This window comes from Pteropus alecto, unplaced genomic scaffold (genome assembly GCF_000325575.1).
Source record: "Pteropus alecto unplaced genomic scaffold, ASM32557v1 scaffold105, whole genome shotgun sequence".
Classification (NCBI taxonomy): Eukaryota; Metazoa; Chordata; class Mammalia; order Chiroptera; family Pteropodidae; genus Pteropus; species Pteropus alecto.
In genome coordinates, this window is record NW_006436294.1 from 5,646,532 (window position 1) to 5,667,855 (window position 21,324).

Sequence of the window (21,324 nt, forward strand, 5' to 3'; positions counted from 1 at the left end):
CCGGGGCTCACCCCCCTGCCTCCCCCACTAGGCGAGGATCACTTCGCAGGTAAGAGGCGTACCTTCTATCTCCACATCTGGGCACTTAGTGATGGTCCCCGCGCTGAAAACCTTGCGAAATGAAGATGACCAATTCTTTACTTTCCAAACGATAGAATCTTTGGTGCAGAGAGACCAAATAAAATACGCATTTCCTGACGGCGATTCTGTCTCATCAGAAGACGCACCGTTGCGTCTACAGCCAGCGGGGAACTTCGCACTGGAAGCTCATTGCCATGCCGGAGCTCCCCAGCCCCGAGACATTGCCCTGCGAACATGAGAGCAAAAGACATTCGAGTCCACGTAATCGCCACATGGAGGTTTTTCTGGCTGTGGATGACAGGAATTTAAAAAATAAATAAAGCTGCATTTCAGCATTTCTTGAGAGTGTGACGGAGCTTGATTCAGCTGATTCCGCTTCACGCATAGAAACAAAGCTCAGAGCTGACAAGGAGCAGCAAAGGGCGCCCCCACGGAGGAGGAGGAAGAGCGCCCTCAAACTTCGGGAAGGGTCCAGATCCGCAGACAGCCTCCCTGCGGGCAAAGCGCCTTCCCGCACTTCCCATTCGAACCAGAAATGGGCATCGTCAGCCCCCGCTTGAGAAGAAGAAACCGAGGCTCAGAGAAGTGAGATAACTCGAACGAAGCCACACGATTAACGTCAAAAACAGGATTTACACGTAAGACTAAGGAACAAAATCTTAGGGTTTTTTTCCAATTTTACATGAAGGGCATTTACTAGGGCGTAGCATAAATAAGACACATCAATAAATTTGAGTTCCTGTCCTTCCCTTCTGAACCCCAAAGAAATGCTTACGCATCAACATCCGCCGCACGTAACCACGGCAGAGAGAAGTCTGGGGGAGCTGGTAGCACATGGAGCGTTCTAGAAGTATGACCCGTGGTGTATCTTCGGAGGAAAAAGACCTTGTCTTGACAAGAAAAAAGGAAAGCGACAGAGGCTGAAGAATCGTGGCGCGCGGACGCCACATCGATCCCCGTTCTTCATACTTCCTCACGGCGGAAACTCGGGAGAACAGCAACAAACCAAACTATCTGTGCGTGAAAATTAATCTCGAACCAAAACAAAAGCCCACGTACTAGTGAGAACAGAAGCGCACGGCCACCCTCCGGGTCAGAGGGCATCGCAAGTCCGAGGCAGAGGAAACGCAGCTCGGAGAGCACAGCGCTGCCGCCTCCAGACGGGGCTCACGGTCCCAGCGCCACAGCGGCCGCCATCCTGACTCACGAGCATGACAGCTCAGATGCCGGAGGCTGGGCCTCGTCTGGGGCAAGGCGGGGGGCGGGCCACGCGGCGGTCCTTGTCGGCTGCCTCCCTGCCCCCCAGTGCGCCCTGCCTGTGCCGACAACTCTCAGGTCGGGCTTTAGGGAACCTACACATGCCCTCCTCTCAGCCGCGAGGTCTGGGGGGCTGGCTCAGTTCTGAATCCACAACCCCATCGGAGGCAGTGGAAAGCGAGGGGACATTCGTGAAAGAAGCTTGAAAGAAAGAAGCGTCTTCTTTCCCCCACAGGCGTTACGGAAAGCTGCCTGCTCTCTTTTCCGGGACGTCAGGGGATGAGAAGCTGCCGCGGCCACACGGGTGCCAGCTGGGGCCCGAGACTAAGGCCAATGCTGCAGAGGACAGAGCTACGAGGAAGAGAAAGGCCGAGTTCTGATGAGGTCGTCTGAATCCCAGCTTTAGCCCTTCCTGACACCTCCCCCCATCCCCCGGATTCTTCAGGTGGACGGGCCACAAAGGCCCTTTCAGCCGAAGATGGTCTGGGTCGGGTGTGGGTGTTCCAGCTGGACAGGGAAGCCTCATGCACACACCTGTTCACTTGCTCAACACACGTGATTTCCTGGGGGCTACGGAGACGCACTCTTCAAGGAGCTTGTCGAAGAGAAGGACCCCATGTGTCAACACAGATGTGGAATCAAGTTCCCTAAGTACAACAGAAGGAGACATGGCCGACTGTTGGCTAGCTGACCCAGGACCAATTCGTCGCCCCCTCCCATGCCCACATACATGACAGACTGGGAGAGCTCGGCACATCTCAAGCCTATGAGACTGGGGCAGAAGCCCAACATGAATCCGTTGAGAACACTTTTGCTATCCTAATAAACAGAAGATTGGCATCGCTGGCACTGCCACTTCTCCCTTCTTCCTGTCTCAGATGCAGATGTGTTATCTGGAGCTCCAGCAGCCATCTGACAATCATGAGGCAAAGACAATTGCAGAGAGGCCACCTGTTCCTGGCTTCTTAATAAATTTTAGGAAAAATAACCTCTTATTGGCTAGCCACTGCTAGGTTTTCTGCTCTTTGCAGGTGAAATAATTTGTCATTTATACAGAAGGTATAGTCATTTCTATCTGAGTGGCTTTAGGAAAAGGCTTTATGTAGGAGATGATCCTTTAAGTAAATCTTGAAAGATGACTAAGTACCATCAGGCACAGTAAGGGAGGAAAAGGCATCTCAAGCAGAAGATGAAGCCTGAACAAAGGACTAAAACCCCTTTACACATGTGCCTACTCTGACTATTTCTGCAAGGGTTACAAGGATGAGTGGAGTTAATAAGACCAGGGGATCACAATCAAAGTCTGGAGACAGAGAGGACCACAGATGTTGTAAGCCCCGCGAAACAAGGAAATCGGATTGTGCTCTGTAAGCAAGACGGAGCAAAGCAGGCTGCGAGATCCCTGACTTCCGAATCTCCCAAAGGAAGTTCCCTGCACTCTGCAAACGGTGCAAACGCTGCTGTGGACTGTGCTAAAGAGCCCACTGCCGCGTTCCTCCTATCTAACCTCGTGCAGTATTCCCTTCCGGTTCTCAAGGAGACTGAGTCAGAACGACACATGAATGAGTCGCCAGGACAAACAGGGCTTACTTTTCTAGCTAAAAGTCTCCGAAAACATTCATAACGTATCTACACGGAGGACGGGCAGTACATAAAATCAAATTTCTTAAAATAACCCACGACTGCACCAGGTAAAAGACTACCCTGGCCCCAGGACACCGGGCAAGGCTCGTGCGGCTGCTCGGGGGGCAGTGCTCCCACGCGGGACACAAAGCCCCTGACGGCGAAAGAGAGACGCTGCCAAAGGGCCCACGTTCACAGCAGCTGCAGCGGCGCTGGCCTAAGCGGTAGACCGCTACGCCGTCACCCGATCTGTCCTCGCCGATGCTTTAAACAGCCAAGGTATTAAAACGTGAAGGTGACAGTATTGTTTTTTTCAATCAATGCACTATTGAAAAATGCAGGGATAAAAATGTCTCCGGGAAGAAAACCACTCTGCGCCGAGTGCTACGCGCACGCAGGGCACTCTGCGCTTCTGTGGCATCAGTTCCGCAAAACAGCCAACAGCCCCGGGACCGGCAACTTTAAGCCCATTTTAAAGATCAGGAAACTGAGCCTCACGGAGGCCAAGGTCCAAGGTCACACACTGGGGAAGAACAAGCCCCGGGACCTAGGTTTGACCCAGGCTGCCCCTGGGACCCGGCCTGCTTCTCTGCTGGCATCTCCGTGAGGAGAACGTCCACTGTCTTCCTCAGTCCCAGTAACCTGCCAGGACACCGCCACCCCCAGCTCCACTGAACAAAGCCTGGACATCTAGGTGCAGCATTTGAAGCCCAGAAGGTTCTGTGAGGCCCAGGAGGATCTATTAGAGAGCCTATCTAGATTTAAGAACGATCCAGGTCATGACGCAGATAAATTATTAAGAAAGGCTTATCCAGTCTTCAATTTTTTCAAAAATGAATCATGCCCTTAATCCCAAATCAAACACATCGTACTTGAAGCCCTACTCACAGGACGGCCCCACCAGCCCCCGCAGCAGTGACACAGCGACGAGGAGGAGCGTGCACGGGAGGACGCCCGCCCTGCCTCAGGCCTCCCCGCTGAGGCGCTGCACGTCTGCTCCGAGGGGTTTCAGCACCGCCTCAGGCCACAGTCCGTCCGTCTGATGACCTCCTTAGTCCCAGAGTGCCCACCAGGACATCTTATAACCCAAGGCTGGCCTGCCAGCGACATCTGTGCACAGCGACCCTTTCCGCCCCACTGCTCAGGGGCAGATGGCGCTCGCTCGGGTGACAGAACGCCTCGTGCGGTGGCGCTGCCCGGCCTGCGAGGACGCGCAGGGAGAGAGAGCGCAGCTCTCAAGCACTGCCTCGCGCTTGCGCACGCCATGCCACCGGGTTCCCCAACAACCACTGCCATTCTGTTTTGATAAGCAAACTGACACCCAAGGAGATTAAGTGACTTGTTCATGTACCGCACAGCCTTTCCCGCCATGTCACAATGCCCAGTGGGACCTGGGGACGATGGCCAAGCCAGGACTGCCCCAAAGATGCGTAGCACTCCCACTGGGTAGAGCCTAAGGTCACAGCACTTCCGTGGCCAGCAAAATGGCAAGTTTCCACTGTGTTTACAGTCTTCACACAAGTCTTTCAGAAACTCGGAATCATTCCATGAGATTCGGTCATAAAATTTTTAAGTACCCACTCGGCACGTGCCACAGAGCCCCCATCTCTAACACCTTACGATCTGCGAAGAAGGACAGTCCCCTAAACAGGTCGCTCCGGGGCTGTGCGCCTGGCGAGTCCGTGAGAGAGGCGAGCGGCGGGGCCTCTGGGAACCCTGGGGACGCCTGCAGCCCCGGGTCGGTGGCGGGCAGCAGGGGAAGCGCACGGAGCGCTCCCACGTGCAGTGAGTCACAGAACGAGCCTTCAACAGACTGACATCAGGGAGAGGAGAGGAGACATGGACTCGGACAGGGGTGGCATGTCAGCGAAGCCACCAAGGGGCCACACCCACACCGTGGGCGCCTGCACCGTCTGAGAAAAGGGAAGTGTGTAAGCAGGAGAGTGACAAGGCCAGGTCTGTGACTGCAGCAGAGCAGTCACGACACAGGTGGACGTGGGCTTGTATCTGGCTCTGTCATTGAATAGGCACGTGACTATGACAGTTACAATGTCACTGGCCCGACTCTCCCATCTATAATACCCCTGCTCATATGTCACAGGAATGCTGATGAGGTCTGATGAGAAAATGCACCGGATACACAGCCGGTGACAAACAGACACTCCTCTAAAGACATGTACTCACGATCAGACGAGGGGACGATGCTCCAGAGTGACGTGCACCCTTCACGCTCCGGCGGGGCCCGGCTTACCTGACGATGGGAAGCTTGGTGAAGGGCACGGGCGGCAGGGTCAGGCCATCCGGGAGGGTGATGACTTCCATCGTCCCGGGGCACTTGGACGTATAGTTCTCCAGGCTCTGAGTCACGTCTTTCTTTTCTGATGGAAAAATAAAAACAAAACGACGGTTAATTAAACAAAAGTAAACGTGGGAGGTTTTATTTTATGCAGCCATAAATAAAATTCTTAAGCCAATGTCTAATGGTCCAGCGAGCCCAACCTTCTAGTGGAAATAAGGGGGCAGTGACCACAAGAGAAAAAAAGAAAGGAGACGTTATATTCAATTTATTTAAATAATCACTAGAAGCTGCTCCATTTAAGGACCTGTGGCTAAAAAGAAAACTAAGTTACTATCTTCGAGGAAATTTCATTTTCCAAGAGAACAAATTCTCACCAAATTCCAAGAAAGTCGGCAGGTAGGCAGGACCGCAGAATCAGTGTATTTTATTACTTAAGAAATATTTTTCTACCAAGCAAAATGCCAGGCCCCATCCCCAAGGAGTTCATAGTCCTTCTGCATAAAGATATTTAAAAGAATAATCACAAGTTCACACATTTTATGCCAAAATAGAGTTTTGTGAGGTAAGACGGTTTCTCTCCACTTGGTCCCCATCCCGTCCACTAGGAGGGAGGAAAAGAGGCTATAGGCGACAATAAATAATGTTTGCTTATACTTCCAACGCACTCCAAACATCTGCTCATGGACTCTGTACCTGTCACACTGTAGAGCTCAAAAGTGCTTTCCTGCTCTAAAACTCACAGTAACTCGGGCAGGCGGGCGTCACTGTGCCCATTCTGCAAATGACAAAGCCGAGGCCAAGTGAAGTTGAGCAATTTGTGAAAGATCATGCGCTTGGCCCTAAGCCTGCGGTCCTGTCACCATACTGTTTACAGGGACGAAGTTAAGGAACTGGGGGTGGGCGCGCGTGAGGGATTTAATCCTTCTGGCCTCCATTTCCACTGTCACTGCTGACAGAGGAAGATGTAAGACTGGGAGAGACGAGAGTGACAGAGGGACACAGCCATCGGGGAGGCCTGCGGCAATGAAGTCAGAGCCGCGTCTGAGTCAACGGCACGGCCTTTCCCGTCTGTGGTCTGACCACCTCGGGAAGCCAGTCAACCTCTCTGGACCTCACCTTCCCACCTAAAGAGCGGCCAGGAATGAAATGAGATCACGCGCTGGCAGCAGAAGCCGGGAGACACGGGCAGCGAGCACAGTGGAGTGATGATAACTGTCATCATTATCCCACATTCGCACACATTCGCACTGAAGGAGATGTGAGGATGGGTAAACGGCTACAGAGTGAGGCCGAGTGCTCCGCCAAGGCTGGTGACCATAAATGACAAATTCCCAGGCAAGGACTTCACAGACTGCAGGAACATATATTCATGGGTAAACTGCTGCCACAGGAATTTTCTATGTCTAGGCATCATTCTTTGGGGAGCGAGAGGGCAGAAAAGCAACCGGAATTAATTCTGAATACAACACAGTTATGTTAATCACAACATGAACAAAACTGTTTAAATAATCAAATCATCTTCAATTTATAGATGATAGCTCTCCCACGGGGCTCCGGCTGACAGCGCGTCAATGACCTCATTTGCCTAATGCTAGGTAGAGCACTCGGGGTCTAGGTATCTCGTTAGCGTGAATTATGCTCTTTCAGCCAACCCTGCTAAAATGAAGAAGGGGATGAATCTATTTGCGATGCCAAATGCCACTTGCAGAGCTCCCCAAGAAGGAAAGGCACGTGCAGCACATCGCTGGGCTGAGCCGTGGACGGCGCTCCTGTGGAGTGAATGCCACGCGCAGTGAGTGCCACTTGCTCGTTTCGAGGGCGGATGCCGGTATGAAAACCAGCACATCGCGATTTCGCAGTGTATCTATTCTTGTTTCTTCTAGGTAATAATCTGAGACAACCATGTTTGCGTTGGGTCGGTCATGATATCATAAACAGGTAGAGAACAGAAAGGCAAGAATATTTTCATCAGAATAACGTTACTGATCTTTCTGCATTATAATGCCGGGATCTCTCCGGGGGCTCCCAGCAAGGAGGCCCCCTCTCGTGCGCCTCGTTTCTCAATAAGTTGAAAACAAACCGAAAAGAAAAGATGGAGGCTAAAATATCACCTTTACCAACACGGACCACGCTGAAGGACATGACACGGTTTCTTAGGAGGCACCAATCCTCTCTGACACCAAGACTTGAGCAGACAGGCCCTCCCACCCAGACAGGCCCCGTGGATGGGGCAGGCCCCCGCCACACACCCGGGGGAGGCCGGGGAGCGCAGGGAGCACGTGGGAGAAACAGGGCCCACGGACAGCAGTCTGGGAAACAGGCTAAGGGCAGCCAGACGGGAAGAACTAGTAACTGAGTCTGAAGCGGAGCGATGCTAGTTCCGAGGCGCGGGGAGCCCACCACAGGGGCGAGGACCCAGGACGCGCCTCTCCTGAGCTCACGCTGCCCGCAAGCCAGGCGCAGACTCTCCGATTCTCTGCCCAGGCTTCAACCCAGAGCGACCTCCCTGGGCATTAACGTGCTCGCTCTACAGGGAGGGGACTTGAGGCTTGGAAAGGTCAAGTGATCTTTCCTGGGGTCACTCTGGTAATAGGTGGCTGAACCTGACGTATACTTGAACCTACGAGCTCATTCTTTCTGCTTTTTCCACTTTGTCACACAGCCCACCCAGACTGTCCCGACATGTAAGGATACGGAAGAAAACGGACAGCTTGAAACACGGTGTGCGGCCAGCGAAGCTTCTTACACAGCAAGAAAAATCAACTCAAGCTTTTTTTTGTTCACTCTGCAAACACAACCAGGCAGCACGATGGTCCGAAGACAAAGGTTGCAAAGTCACGTGCCACTGCTACAGACATTAACGAGCGCCAAACCAGCCGACGTCCACCGAGCCTGTCACGAAAACAAGCTCCTTCCTAAGAGAACGCAAACGAGGGACCATCACACTAACAGCCTCCCGTCAGCATTACTTTATGTTTGTTTCTCACTTGATTTACATAGTGACACCTCGGAGGCCCCGATAAACAATCGTTCAAGTACACCAGGAGAGTAAATGTTTTTCCTTGTTCTCTTCAAGTATATAAACATGTTCCACCAGAATGAAAGGCAATTATGTTAAGCCGTCAGCCTATTACATCATCATCGATTTAAAGCACTACCTAGAAAATATCCGAATATCTCTAGAGACCTCAATATAACACTCAGAAGGTGAAGTTATCTTCAGAATGAAGACTTAATATATAATTAGAAAGAATCTGCGCATCCAATTATGAAGAAATGGTTAGATGAGATATGGCACAGGAACGGAATACAAATTTATGCAACCATTAAAAACGACGTTTATAAAGATTCTGCGATAATGTGGGAAAAGCCTGTTATAAGGAAAATCAGGATGCAAAACTATTTTTATAAAATAAATTCAATTTAAAAATAAAACCATTTAAAAAAAATAAAAAACAATACAAAAGAAATATACCACAATGTCCACAGTATTTGCCCATGCAGGATCAGGCATAATTTCTTCCATTCTGTTTATGTTTTCCAAGACTTCTAAAAGGAATACACATTGGCAAAATAAAAATTATTTCGAAAATACTTAAGAATTGAATTTTCAAAGAAGTTTTATAAGGAAAAATCAGGGATCGTTTATAAATGTTCCATGTGAGTGAAAAACGTAGCATCCTAAAATGTCAGTGGAATAAGGAAATTTGGGGTTCCTCGTGACCGAAGCAGAAGCTCACCGTGGCGACATCGCAGTCTTCATACAGCTGTCTCTGGCAGTGCTTAGGACAACATCTACAGTGGCAGCTGATGTTTCATGAGGACCTACTATGCGCCAGGCTCTGGGGCAAGCACTGTACATGTGCTGTCTCATTAGATGGCCCCCGAAACCTTACGGGAGGTGCCACTGTTGTCTCTTCGTTGCAGGTGAGCAAACCGAAGCAGAGAAAGACCTCGCTCCCGGCTGGGTGTGCCGCTCTTTCTCTGCCAAGTGCTCACCTGCAGCGAAATGCTACGCGTGGCCACCACCCCTTCTTCTAAAACTATTTCGCATGTCATTCGACACCCCTTTCACAAAGAAACACGGAGCATCTGTCCTGTATGAGGAGGACCCTGCCTTGAGCACCTGACAGGACCCACACCTTCAAGGACCACATGCGCTCGTAGGTCCTCCATCTCCTCCTCCGCCTGGAAGGGTCTCGATTAAGACGGACTAAGGAGCAACTTGGGAATCAATTCAGTTCCGCGTGTACTGACCACCTTTCCGGTAAAAGCACTGTCCAAAACGACGAAGGACAAAAGGCAAACACAATATGGCCAAGGAGTCCGTGACCTCGTGAGGGCACCACGGAGGGAAGTCACTCCAGGACATAATGAAATGCTGGGCTGAGAGCTGAGTGAGGTAACGAGGTGAGGGTAGAGGGACGGGCACTTCCTTAACGACACGGGGACAGGGAAAGTGTGAGGACAGTGCATACTGCAGAGGGAGCAGCGGGAAAAACCACCTGACACGCCTGAAAAACGACACACAAGCCGACGACGAATGAAACGCACATCACACGGACGGCGGGACTACGAAGTCAACCTGAAACAATGATTAGAAGCAAATCGCGACTGTCCTGGAGACAGAGCTGAGACTGCAGGAGCGGAGGTGGTTCAGGGACAGAGGACGGGGTTTGGCGTGCGGGCCCAGGAGGGAATTCTGGCGTCATGTGACGAATGGATCAGAAGGGGCAAAGCCAGGAAACAGGAACTGATGGTTTAGAGTCTCCCGTACCAACCCGAGAAGTGGGTGTTCAAAGGGGCGACATGGAAGGAAGAGGAACCCCATATGAGAAGAACGCGAGCTTTAGAGCGAGTATAGGATATGTCCAAGCCATTAACAAGATAAAGAATAAGTAGGAAAATTTGGGGTTGACTCCAAAGTTTTCAACTTCCAAGAATAAGAAAACGGTGACACCCACAAAGAAAAGATAATCAACTTTTCTGAGAATAAAGTGACTTCAGAATCCGATGACCCCCCCAGGGAACACGTCGAGCCTTCATCTGGAAATTGAAGCTCAGGGTCAGGACTGGAAGTATAATTGTGTAAATGATGAGCAAACTTTATTAAAGAAAGTATATTTTGAATACGCTAAGAGCTTAACTCCTAAATCCCCACCATAAATCCTCACAGAACTTTTTAAATTTATGCCCTCATTGACCCACTCTGTAATGTCTGTTTTTAATAATCTGTTTTTCATAATGCAAATGATTACTTTTATGTAATGCTAATTTCATTTTTTTTTAAGAAACCAAAAGTTTCTTTTCCAGCTGCTCGAGTCTCTTCCCCAAGGGGAAGTATGTGACTGAAATAAACCTACTTCTGTGTCACATTCCTGAGGAAATATTACTTAGTATTTAAGGTAAAAAGCCTTTTTGATTTCACGACATACTGATCACAAGTTACGAGGTAACAAGAGATTTTATTCGACAGATATTTCCAGTGTTTACAGAGGCAGCTGCAATGCAGTGAAGATGCCCAATCCTGGACTGCCTCTGGCTACCCCAATGTCTGCAGCAAATGACAGCTGGATGTGGAACTGGGGACAGAGAAAGGCAAGGTAAAAATGGGGACCATAGGACATACTCGAAAAATGTGTAACTTCTCTCCTGGCCTGCCCTCCCTCAGCCCCATGACGTGACGTGACGTGATGTGATGTGGTGCATCCCATCAGGTGGAAGCCCCGGAGAGCCCCGCCCCCCGCCCCGGCCCCAGCCACTGTGACACTGATGAATGGCCAACTTCTAACACATCCTCTCTGGGCTGAGAAGCAAAGTAATGAGCTGGCAATAAAACGAAGGAGAAGCTGAATAAATTAAATCTGACGTTTTCTATCTCATCCCGTCCTCGTCTTTGAAACGAACGACAACTACATTTAAGTTGAGAGATAACCTCTGTGACAGAGACAGCTGGAGCTGTGGGGTCGACGCCGGCTGACACATCCTTTGGAGGGTTCGGCTGACACATCCTTTGGTGGGTTCTGCTCCTTGTCAGTGTGAGGCAGCGAGATGCAACATTCAGTGAATTCAGCGAGTGTGCTGGACAACTGGAGGTGATCGAAGCTAAGGAAAAAAAATCTCCAGAATCCAGGGTCCAAATCCCAATCCTACCTAGGAGCCCTGAGGCATGTCAGCTCATCCCATTATGCCTCGATTTCCTCATGGTAAAAACAGCCTGGAACAGCTGCCTCGTAGGGCGACTGCAGTGGACGCAGGCGCGCACGGGCGCGCATCCGCTCCGCGAACAGCAGGTGAGCCCAGTGCCTAAGCGAAAGGACGGACTGGGTGGGAGCGAAAAGAACACTGTGTAACAAACACGCTGAGGAACTTGAACTTGACTCCTGCAGGCAACGGGAAGCCTTTGATGCTACCTGAGCAGAAGATCGCTATGCATAAGTACCAGCCTTAGGCCAATCATTTTATAGTCTGGGTGGAAGATGGGTAAGAAGGGGGACTTGGGAGACAGGGAGGTGTCGCCGTCTTCCCGACCAGAAGCGGCAGAGTCTGGCCCGGGCGGCGCTGTGCAGGCATCCTGCTCAGTAGGTGGCAGAGAAAGCGGGACCCTCCACCGCGGCAGAGCACGCACCGTTGAGACCCACGGTGTCTCGCAAAGACGAAATCCTTCGAGAAGCCGCAGAACGCCTTTTTCAAACTGCCCTAGGAAGCTGTACTTCGGTTCACGTAAAACTTGGCAAATGAGTACTTCCTCATAACTAGTAAATCCACTAACATGTTTGGGATTTTGACATATTGATCGTTTTTCTTCTCGTTATTTTACACGAGTGGTTTCTCTACCAAGAACGTGCTTTGTTAGCAGGTACTTACTATGTTGTACGACACGGCGTTTACCTTGTCAACGCAAGACTAATGGAAGTCAGAGGCTCCCTTCGCTGCTGCCGGTTTCCGTCCGACCCCTCCCGTCTATCTCTGAACAGAGGAAAGGGACTGTACGAACCGCGAGTTACTCCTCTCGCTGAGGACGGCCCTCCAGGCGTCTGTAACGGAATCCTCCCCTCTCCCCCACCCAGCTGGGAAGATGACCCTGTAACGGAATGACGCACACGCTCATCCTCCCCTCTCCCCCACCCAGCTGGGAAGATGACACAGACTCAATCGAAACTCCGAGGAAACCACACACGCCATCTGGAGAAGAACGCAAGGGGAAGAAGCACGTCAGGAGCAGGAAGCGGGAAGCGAAGTCACACGTGGCCTTCACAGCTTAAAAATCGCGTTCTTCATTTTCGGCCAGAGTTCACATTGTGGTCCTTCATGCTTTGCTATGTGAACGTCAAGGGCGAAACACAAATCTAAAGCCTGAGTGGACTTTGTAACAGGAGTAAGACACAGGATGCAGGGCTTTCAACCCAAACCCTGCGTGTTTTAAGCTGCTAGTCCATATTATAGGCGCTTTCGAGTATTGCGGTCATGTTATTTTACCCATAATCTCTGATACCAAAAGCTAGTAAAATAATGCATTCTCTTTTTCAGTACCATTTCACAATTTACTGAAATTCAAAAACATGTAAAGAACGTCTACCTAGGGTTATAGAAGACGACCAGAAAAGTACATTATAATTCGCAAGAAGTCTAGAATTATGGAAAGTGAGCAAGCATAGGGGCGCGACCACAGAGAAGGGCATCTCGGCGTCCGCTCCGTCTCGCGCCCGACGCTGCCGGCCTGCGTCTGCTGTCTTGACTCACGGATGACGGCTGCCGACCCACGTGGCACCAGCAAGCTCAGATTTCATGTCAGCCTCGGGATCTTTCTTTTCAATAAAAGCATTTCATACACACGCACGCAAAATTATTTCCTGTCTGACTCCCAAAAGCCGAGCTCTTTTCCCTCCCCACGCTGCATCCTCCGACTTTCCCAGAATAGTTACCATTATGTATGTGGGTAAATAATAAAAGCGTTTCACTAACCCTCTAACTAAATGTGACACGACTCGTGTCATTTTGCATTACTTTTCATACATATAATTTTACAAACCATGAGAAATCTCCCCGGGCCACAAGGCTGCTTTGGGAACTACCGCCCCCCACGGAGCAGGGGGCGCTGTGGGACACAGAAAGCCCTGAGGCTGGCGGGCGGCTCTAAGCATTTAACTTCCAAAGTGGGGAGGATGCTTCTCAGAGATGAGCAAAGACTCTAAAAGGCCTCGGTGAATAACACCCCACTAGTAACTTCTGCTTATGAAAGCCTGCTTCCCAGCCCGCAGAGCGCGGCTCCTGCACGGGCCTCCCAGGGGACCTTGTCAAAGGCGGACTCCTGGGTCCTGGGACCAGAGTGGGGACTGGCATCGTAAATTCTGAGTTAACTGTGGGCTGAGCAATATTTTCTTTCAAAATATAAGTATTTTTCCTGAGAGCTAAGTCTTTTTTTTGAAACAAATAACCAAATCCACACCCAGCTGAGGGGTGTGTGTGTGGGGGCGGGGGTGATCTAGCAGCTGCTGGAGCTTCCACGTAAGATAGAGGGGTGGCAGCGACATAGATTAATTGTCTCTTACTCTCTCAACACCACAGGAGGCAGGTCCTCACTGTGCCTGGTTCACAAGCTCAGAAGATGAGGTGGAAAGGTAGGTGACGCACCCAAGTTGGACACGGAGTGAACAAATACTGACTGAGCAGCTGCCGCACACAGTCCTAGGTGACAGACTGGTCCGTGCCCCCGAGAAGCCCGTGTCCTGGTGGAGAAGGAGGCTGACAACAGAAAGGCAGAGAGGCAGGATGATGCCAGGCAGTGAGCCGGGCACCTGAATCGGACCGGAAGGATGAAGTAAAGCCACACGACGCCCCGGAGAAAAGCTGCATGGGCCAGAGATGGAGACGAAGACGGCCTTTTCTTGGCGAGACAGAAAGAAGACCAAACACGGCTGCAGCTGACTGAACGACAGAGCCCAGAGGGAGAATCATTTCGGAGAGGAGCAATAAAATCACGTGGATCCTGGCAGACCCTTGACGACGATGCGGATTTTACTGCATTTTCTTGCACGTGTAATGGGAGCCCACGGAGAGTGTGAAGCAGACAGCGCTCCGACGCGATGCTGAAGACAGATGGGGCTGCGATTGCTGGACAGGGTGGCAGGGGCGTCACAGCGGCTGGGACTGTGTCGTGAGGGCGGAGGCGGCGGGAAGCGGCCATACTTGGGATGTATTGAGGAGGTAAAGCCCCCGTGACATACAGGTGAGGGCTTAGGTTAGACATGGAGTCTGGGGATGTGAAGAACGACCTCACGGTTTCTGGCCTGAGCGACGGGACGGACAGTGGTGGCACGTGCTGAGCTGGGACGTGCAGATGGGGGAGGCAGGGAGACGTTCTAGTCCGGAGCTCTGGGTGGGACCGAACACGGAGCCACGCGTGCAGAGCGCTCCGCAGCCCTGGGGCCAGCGGAGCCCGCCCACGGAACGTGCAGGCGGAGCAGGGCGGGCGGGGGCTGAATGGGCCCTCTGTGTGGATTAGGAAGTCACCAGAGCAGAGGCAGTGGAGGAGCTGCAGGACAGAGACAGCCAGGGGCCGACACCGCCCATGCGTGAGGAGCGGAGACCAGAGTGTGTAAACAACCACGTGGTCCAAAGAAGGGGGAAGGCGGCAAACTGTGGCTTCTTCCATTTCATGCCCAAACTCCCCATCTTCTGCCTGTCCCTTCCTTCTCCAAGATGAAGTGACATAACAACCATGCTGATAAACCCGCTGAGCACCCACCCTCAGGGCTAGTCCTTGCCCCTTGGCCCAGCATGAAGGGCTGCCGTCACCCCGCCCAGTCTGTCTTGTCAGCTGCATCCCCTGCCAATCCCTGAGCCCCACTGCCGTGTGGGCATCTTATGTTATACGGCACGTGTGCTATGCCCAAATACACCAGGAGCACTCAGAACTCACTGCCACTGCCTGCAAGGGCCCCGCCCCTCCCACAACCTTGCTGGCACCGTCCCAAAGCTCAGATCAGAGGTCCCCACTCCCACCGCCCGTGTCTGGCACAGTACCCAACTCATGAGACATGATCGCTAATTACTACGGAAAGGAAATGAGATCTTCTCCTGCATAACTGTCCACCCCTTCCCTGCCCCTTATTCTCCATAAAGTTTTCCTGGAAACCCTAAAATGCATCCTCTACGAGCCCTTGGGGTCTACGGTAATTGCACTCAAACTCAAAAACCTATCTACTTTACATGTAAAAAACAAAATTTTTGAAGGAATTGCTCATCCTATTTTTTCTTATTCTCTTCACAGCACAATTCGCTCTCATTCAAAGAGCATCACGCAACCTCAGAGAAGGAGGAGGAGGAAGTGGGGGGCGCCTTCCTGTCGGGCCCATCTAAACCGGTGGGTACGGGCTCACCGAAGAGGAAACAAAGTAAAAAGTTGTCCTGGAATTAAAACAAGAAGTAAAATATCAAACATGCCAGAGAGAAAAGAAAAAAAAAGCGGGGGGGTGGGTATGCTTTTTCTCAACGGACACGGAAAAGGCAGGGCAAGTGCTTTACTGAGGTTCCGAGACGGGGAAAATGAACGACGAAAGGACGGCCGACGTGCAGCAGACGCCGTGAGCTCCGCGCCGTCTGCCAAATCCCACCGTGCGGTCTGCGGCTCGCCCTCTGTCACGCGGAGATGTGTCTACCAAAGCTCTAGCAGTGGTTTCGAATTTCAAATTAGGCTAAGGAGACTCATCCTAAAATGTTCAAAACAGATGTTCCCGCTACCTTCGGCTACTTTCAAGAGGTGTCTTAACTCCCGCTGACCCGCTGTTCACCACCCAGGCCTAGCGTGGCACAGAGTACGGTTTCTGGTTAGCTCTGAACATGTCCTTTGGACTGGGGCTAAAAGCTGGGTTCTAGACTTGGCTTTGCCCTGCATAACTCTGGAGACTTCGGGCAAACTACTTAATGAGCATCTCGAAGCCTTACAGGCCTCATCAGCACGGTGGCCAGGAGACCATCTGTCTCTCAAACGTAGACAAATGAGAATCAAAGGCGGCAAGAGACAGGAAAGCAGGCTGTAAAAGAGTTTCACGTAAAAGTAAAAGAGATACAATTCGGAAACAAACACAGGGGGACAATACTCAATCTTGCAAGTTACCAAGAAAATACAAATTGAAACAGTAAGGCGACATTCCACACACACTGGATTAGCTGCACTGCTGCTGGCGGTATAATTAGAGCCATCTTTTCAGAAGGCAATTTGGCAATAGGTCTCAACAGCAATAAAAATGTTCGCAGTGGCTGACCCAGTAAGCGCCTCTCCTGATAAAATCTCTCTCCTGCTCAGAAAGCCAAAGACCTGAAAAACGTTCGCCACAGCACTACCGGAAACAGCAGAAACGAACCAAAAACAGAGAGAGAGCAAACAAAAGGAAGTAATTATTTTTAATGCATCCGACAAGGTGTGAGCACCAAAACGTGCCCCTTGCTGGCCCTAGAACACAGGGATCCTTTGCGAGGTAATGAAAATATTTTTAAATCGACTGTGCTAATAGGCACACAAATCCATGAATATACTGAAAATCTGAAGTGTACATTTTAAATGGGTGAATTGTGTGGTATATAAATTATATCTCATGGAGTCGTTTTTAAAAAAGGAAAAACATTCATTAGTATTGCATTTGACAATACGTGAATGCCAATTCATGCCACTAGCGGACAGACAGGAAAACAGCAGGTTAGACACCCCACCTTCTGAGAGCCCCTGGCCTCAGCGGGGAGCCTGTCAAGTCAGTAAGTGATTAAAATACCGTGGGAGAACAGTGCTCCGACGGGCGATTACTGCTGTTCCGGCGGGAACGTTTCGGGGGAACACAGGCTAGCGGAAGGACCAAGAAAGGCCTCGGAGGGAGAAACGCATGCAGTGTCCACGCTGGACGGGAAGGGCAGGCCAAGGCTAGCCAAACGGAGGCGGGACGGGAGCTGCGGGACAGCAGGCGCCACGCCGCGTTCCTACTACGTCATTTACTTTCGGCCACTGTGCAAAGCGCTGCTGCGAACGCTCACGGGCAAGCTTTTGTGCGGACGTGTGATTCCAGACCTCTGGAGCACACGCCCAGGAGTGGAAGGGCCAGGCCACGCCACACAACCGCCGGTCACCGCCTCGCCCCCGAAGTCCCAGACAACAGTCGCACCACACGAGTGTGGCGCACGCTGCCCCAAACGGACCAAGTACTCTTCGTTCCGCCAGAACAAGGGAAAGTCGTCCTACCTGAAACTATTCGTTCTGCCGGGTCCGGTCAGGTCTGGCAAACACCAACTGGTCCTTCAAGGTCAAAAGTACCCCGCGTGGAACATTGCCCAAACCGTTCCTCCACCCCTGGAAAGAACTGGCCGCGTCCCCATGGCACTGCGTCCACTGATTACACCGACTGCCCCTCCGCAGCCCTAACCAGGCCGTCCCGCAACACGTGTTCTCCAGGGCTCACCCCGAATGCCCGCTCTGTGCCAGGCTCTCTGCGGGCCCTTCGCTCGGCATGAGACTCGGGACTCTCAGCACTGGGGGACAGCCCCGGGCCCTCGTGTGCAGACAGGAAGAGCAGGGCTGGGAGGAGTTAACCTGTTTGTCCAAGGTCGCAAAGCGGCAAGGACGGTGGCGAATAAAGCCAGGTCTGCGGCTCCTGATGCACAAGACACGTGAGAATGTTAAGGAGAGAGAAGAAAAATAGGAGCAAGAACGACGGAGCGAGGGCCACGGCGCGGAGAGCTGAGGTCTCCGCTCCCAGGGGCCCGACATGCTTTTATCCCCATCCAACAACACAGACAAAGAAACCGAGGCTTCGCGGCCTGTTAGAGTCACCCAGCCCGTACGTGAAGATGGAGCCAAACCGAGACCTAAAACCAAGTCGCCGAGCCACAGCTCCATTCCCCGATATCTGCCAGGCACAGGTGATGGGAGCCACAGTGGAAAGTCAGGGACAGGCACTTGCTGTTTGAAGTGAGACCCGAGTGACACCGAGAAGCCACCCACAAAAGGTCCTTTTGCCCGAGGTACCCTCAGAGGGGCTCCTTGGGGAGCCTGCGGGCGAGGTGGGCGGGAACCAGACCAGCAACGCCCCCACTGCAGCCCAGAGCAGCGGGGGCCAGGACGGCGGCGGGGCACATGCCGTGGCCCCCAGGGGGGAGCGCTGCAGGCAGAGAGGGACAAATTCCTGGGCTATGTGACAAACGGGAGTGGACACAGAGGGCAGGAGGGACGGCACGTGCAGAGGCAACGGAACAGAAGCGCCACGACGTTTGGAGCCGCCAGGATTCCGACGGCCGGAACGCAGGGCGAGAAGGAGTGGGAAAAGCGGGGGCTAGACTGGCGTGCGCCGCTCTGGACCTCACGGGGCCAGAGGCCCCCCCCTTCCGCGACACAGCCCACGGAGCCCATCCACCTACGGCCGCGTGCCATGGCAGCTTGTCCCTTATGCCCACTCGGGAAGCCCCAGCAAAGGTGACCCCGCATCAGTGATGGTGACGACTGCCACGGTCATGCTTCCGAAGAGAAGTGAACCCCATGTCCTCATCGGTACCTCGGTCTCGCACCCCACGGAAAACAACAAAGCCCTGGGGAACCGAGAGCTTTTTCCTGCAACTTACCTTGTGAGTTCACTCACATTCGCACTATCGGAGGGTATGTGGGGTGGGGCAAGAAAGCCCAGATCACACCCCCTCCACCCGCACGTGCACACAGGGACCCGCCACCGGGAAAGAAGGCGGGAAAGGCCCCTCCTCGGGCCCACTCCTCTTCCTCCCTCGCGGCTGCTGCTCGGATCCACGTTTAATTTCCACGCAGCGGTATTTACAAGTGCTGAACGCTGACACCACGAGTGCCACCATGAGCTCGCCGGGAGGAGGGTCGCCCCGTAAATCAATGCCTCCACCACTAAAATGACAACAAACTACCAGCCGACATGGAACGCTCGAATGGGAAGATGGAGGCCCAGGAGGAATCTAATTATCGACCTGAGGTTGCGGGGAGGACAGATCAAGGCTGGGGAAAGAGCCCATCAGACCATCCGACCTTCGTCCCCGTCCCAGACTCCAGCCAGCCGAACACCATTGTACGCAGCCCTTTACGGAGGCAGCAATCTGTTCCGTGTGTCAAACGGCCTGGCTCCTCCCATCTAGATGCAGTGTCTCTAGATCACTAATTAACACCTAGCAAGTTCCCTCTCCTGTGCAGCTTCTGAGGGAAGACGGGCTCTAACCCCGAGTGCGCCCCGACTCTCCCGCCGGAACTGTGAGAAGTTCGTGAAGGAAGAAGACAAACAGCAGGGGGCCTCGTCTCTCTGGGGGCTGATAAGAGGCGTCCGAGAGGCAGTGGGACCAGGGGAGTTGTGAGGTGAAGGGGGTCAGGGCGCTGGAAGGGAGAGCGCAAAGGCCCTGCCGTGGGAAGAAGTGTATTAAAGAGGAGGAAGTCCCAGCTGCGGCACATGAGATAAACGGGCCCGGGGCCCAGGGCGAATCTGGGTTGGAAACAGACTACGGCTGAAATTAAAAGCAGCTGGCACCCAGGAGCAGTGTGGGAGGGGACGAGTGAAGGAGGAACCCGGGAAAAAGTAGCCTGACCTGTGGGCAAGATACCACGTGATCCCTTTGGAAGTCGAGACAGAAGTTGCCCTTGAGGGCAGAAGTGACCAGAAGTGGGCACAAAGGGGGCTTTGGGGCTCTGAGCACGTTTGTGACCTGGGTGCCGGGGACGGTGGTGGTCGCGTGGTGGTCACGTGGTGAAAATCCACTGAGCTGTATTCTTGTGAAGTACGCTCCTCTCTACGTAATGTTATACGCTGACAGCTGTAGTTCACACAATGCAGGAAAGACAAGGGGGGCCCAGGCATGGGGCCCAGAAGTAGAGAAATGCAGTGGGGTGTGGAGAGAGGCTGAGGAGCGAGACCCCAGGGAGGACCCAGGGGCAGCGGCACAGGGCACCAGGCGGGGGAAGAGGCAGCACGGGAGCCGAGGACACGGTGGAGCACGGTGTCTTCTACCGGCGGAGAACTGGGGACACCGCCCACCTAAGCCCGAGCCAGGTGTCCACGTGGGCCAGCAGCAAGAACGCCCTCATTCATCGTTCCTTAAAAAAAAAAAATCAGCTTGAATACACTCACCTTGGTCTGACAGAAAATCCAGCATGGTCTGCAGGAGGAAGGACAGGTGCCGGACGGAGAGCGCAGGGTTCCCCATCCTGCGGGAGGCGTAGACCAACTCGTGAAGCAAACGCATCTGCACGGCCGCCCAGCCTCGGTGCGTTCCTGCGACCAAAACACAAAGCTCCATGAAAGCGCGTGGGGACGGGACACCGGTGACGGCGCACAGCACATGAGCCGCGGCTCGAAACACGTGCACGCGATGAATGGGGGACACCTGGAGCTCCAAAGACTAACGTCTCAACCGTCAGCCCCGACAGGAAACCCCGTTTACTCATCCCAGAGAAGGACTCTAAAGGGGCGTGCTTTTTCAGACGTTACAATGTGTTTTATGTTATACTTTCTCTCTCTTCTGCAAAGACACGACTATAAACAAACCCGTTTTGAATTATCATAAGGTTAAAATGAAAGATTATGTTTTCCGGGGCCTGTATGTGAGTTTTAGACACACTTTTTTTCCAGCAAGGTACTGATATTTGATGGGCTTTCTGCCAAGGACAGGAACCTCAGAAGCACAATATTCTTCGAAGCAGGACAAAAGTACAGAAAGGCAGACGGATTGGAAACCAGGTCATCAGCGAGCTTTCGTGGCCGCTCCTCCAACATGATGTCGCACGTTTGAGATTGAAGGTGAGAAATCAGTTGCACGGCCATTAAAAAAGCTCTCTTCAAGATCACAGAATTTTAGAATTAATTATTCCATTCCCCTCTTGGCAATGATTACCACTGTTAAGTATTTTCCACCTTAAAACCCTTCATGAAGCAGCCGTGGTGACAGGAATCCAAAATAAGTTACCACACCCTGCCGCGTGTAGGGGCCCTAGGGGCTTCACAGAAAAGTTGGGAGAAAAGATTTAAGACTCGGATCAAAAGGCCCCTCTGCTCAGCCCTTACTCCTCCCACCCCCCT

At 52.4% G+C, this 21,324-nt stretch overlaps 1 protein-coding gene across 1 annotated transcript in view; it reads right to left on the bottom strand.

Annotated features, from left to right (window-relative positions):
* Positions 1 to 21,324, bottom strand: part of TRAPPC9 (trafficking protein particle complex 9) — a 329,454-nt gene that overhangs the window by 269,884 nt on the left and 38,246 nt on the right. Inside the window, exons 8-9 of the mRNA XM_006912937.3 lie at positions 20,377 to 20,520; positions 5,213 to 5,339 (exon numbers count right to left, since the gene is read on the bottom strand). Of these exons, the coding sequence (XP_006912999.1) occupies positions 5,213 to 5,339; positions 20,377 to 20,520 (271 nt within the window). The remainder of the gene's footprint in view (positions 1 to 5,212; positions 5,340 to 20,376; positions 20,521 to 21,324) is intronic.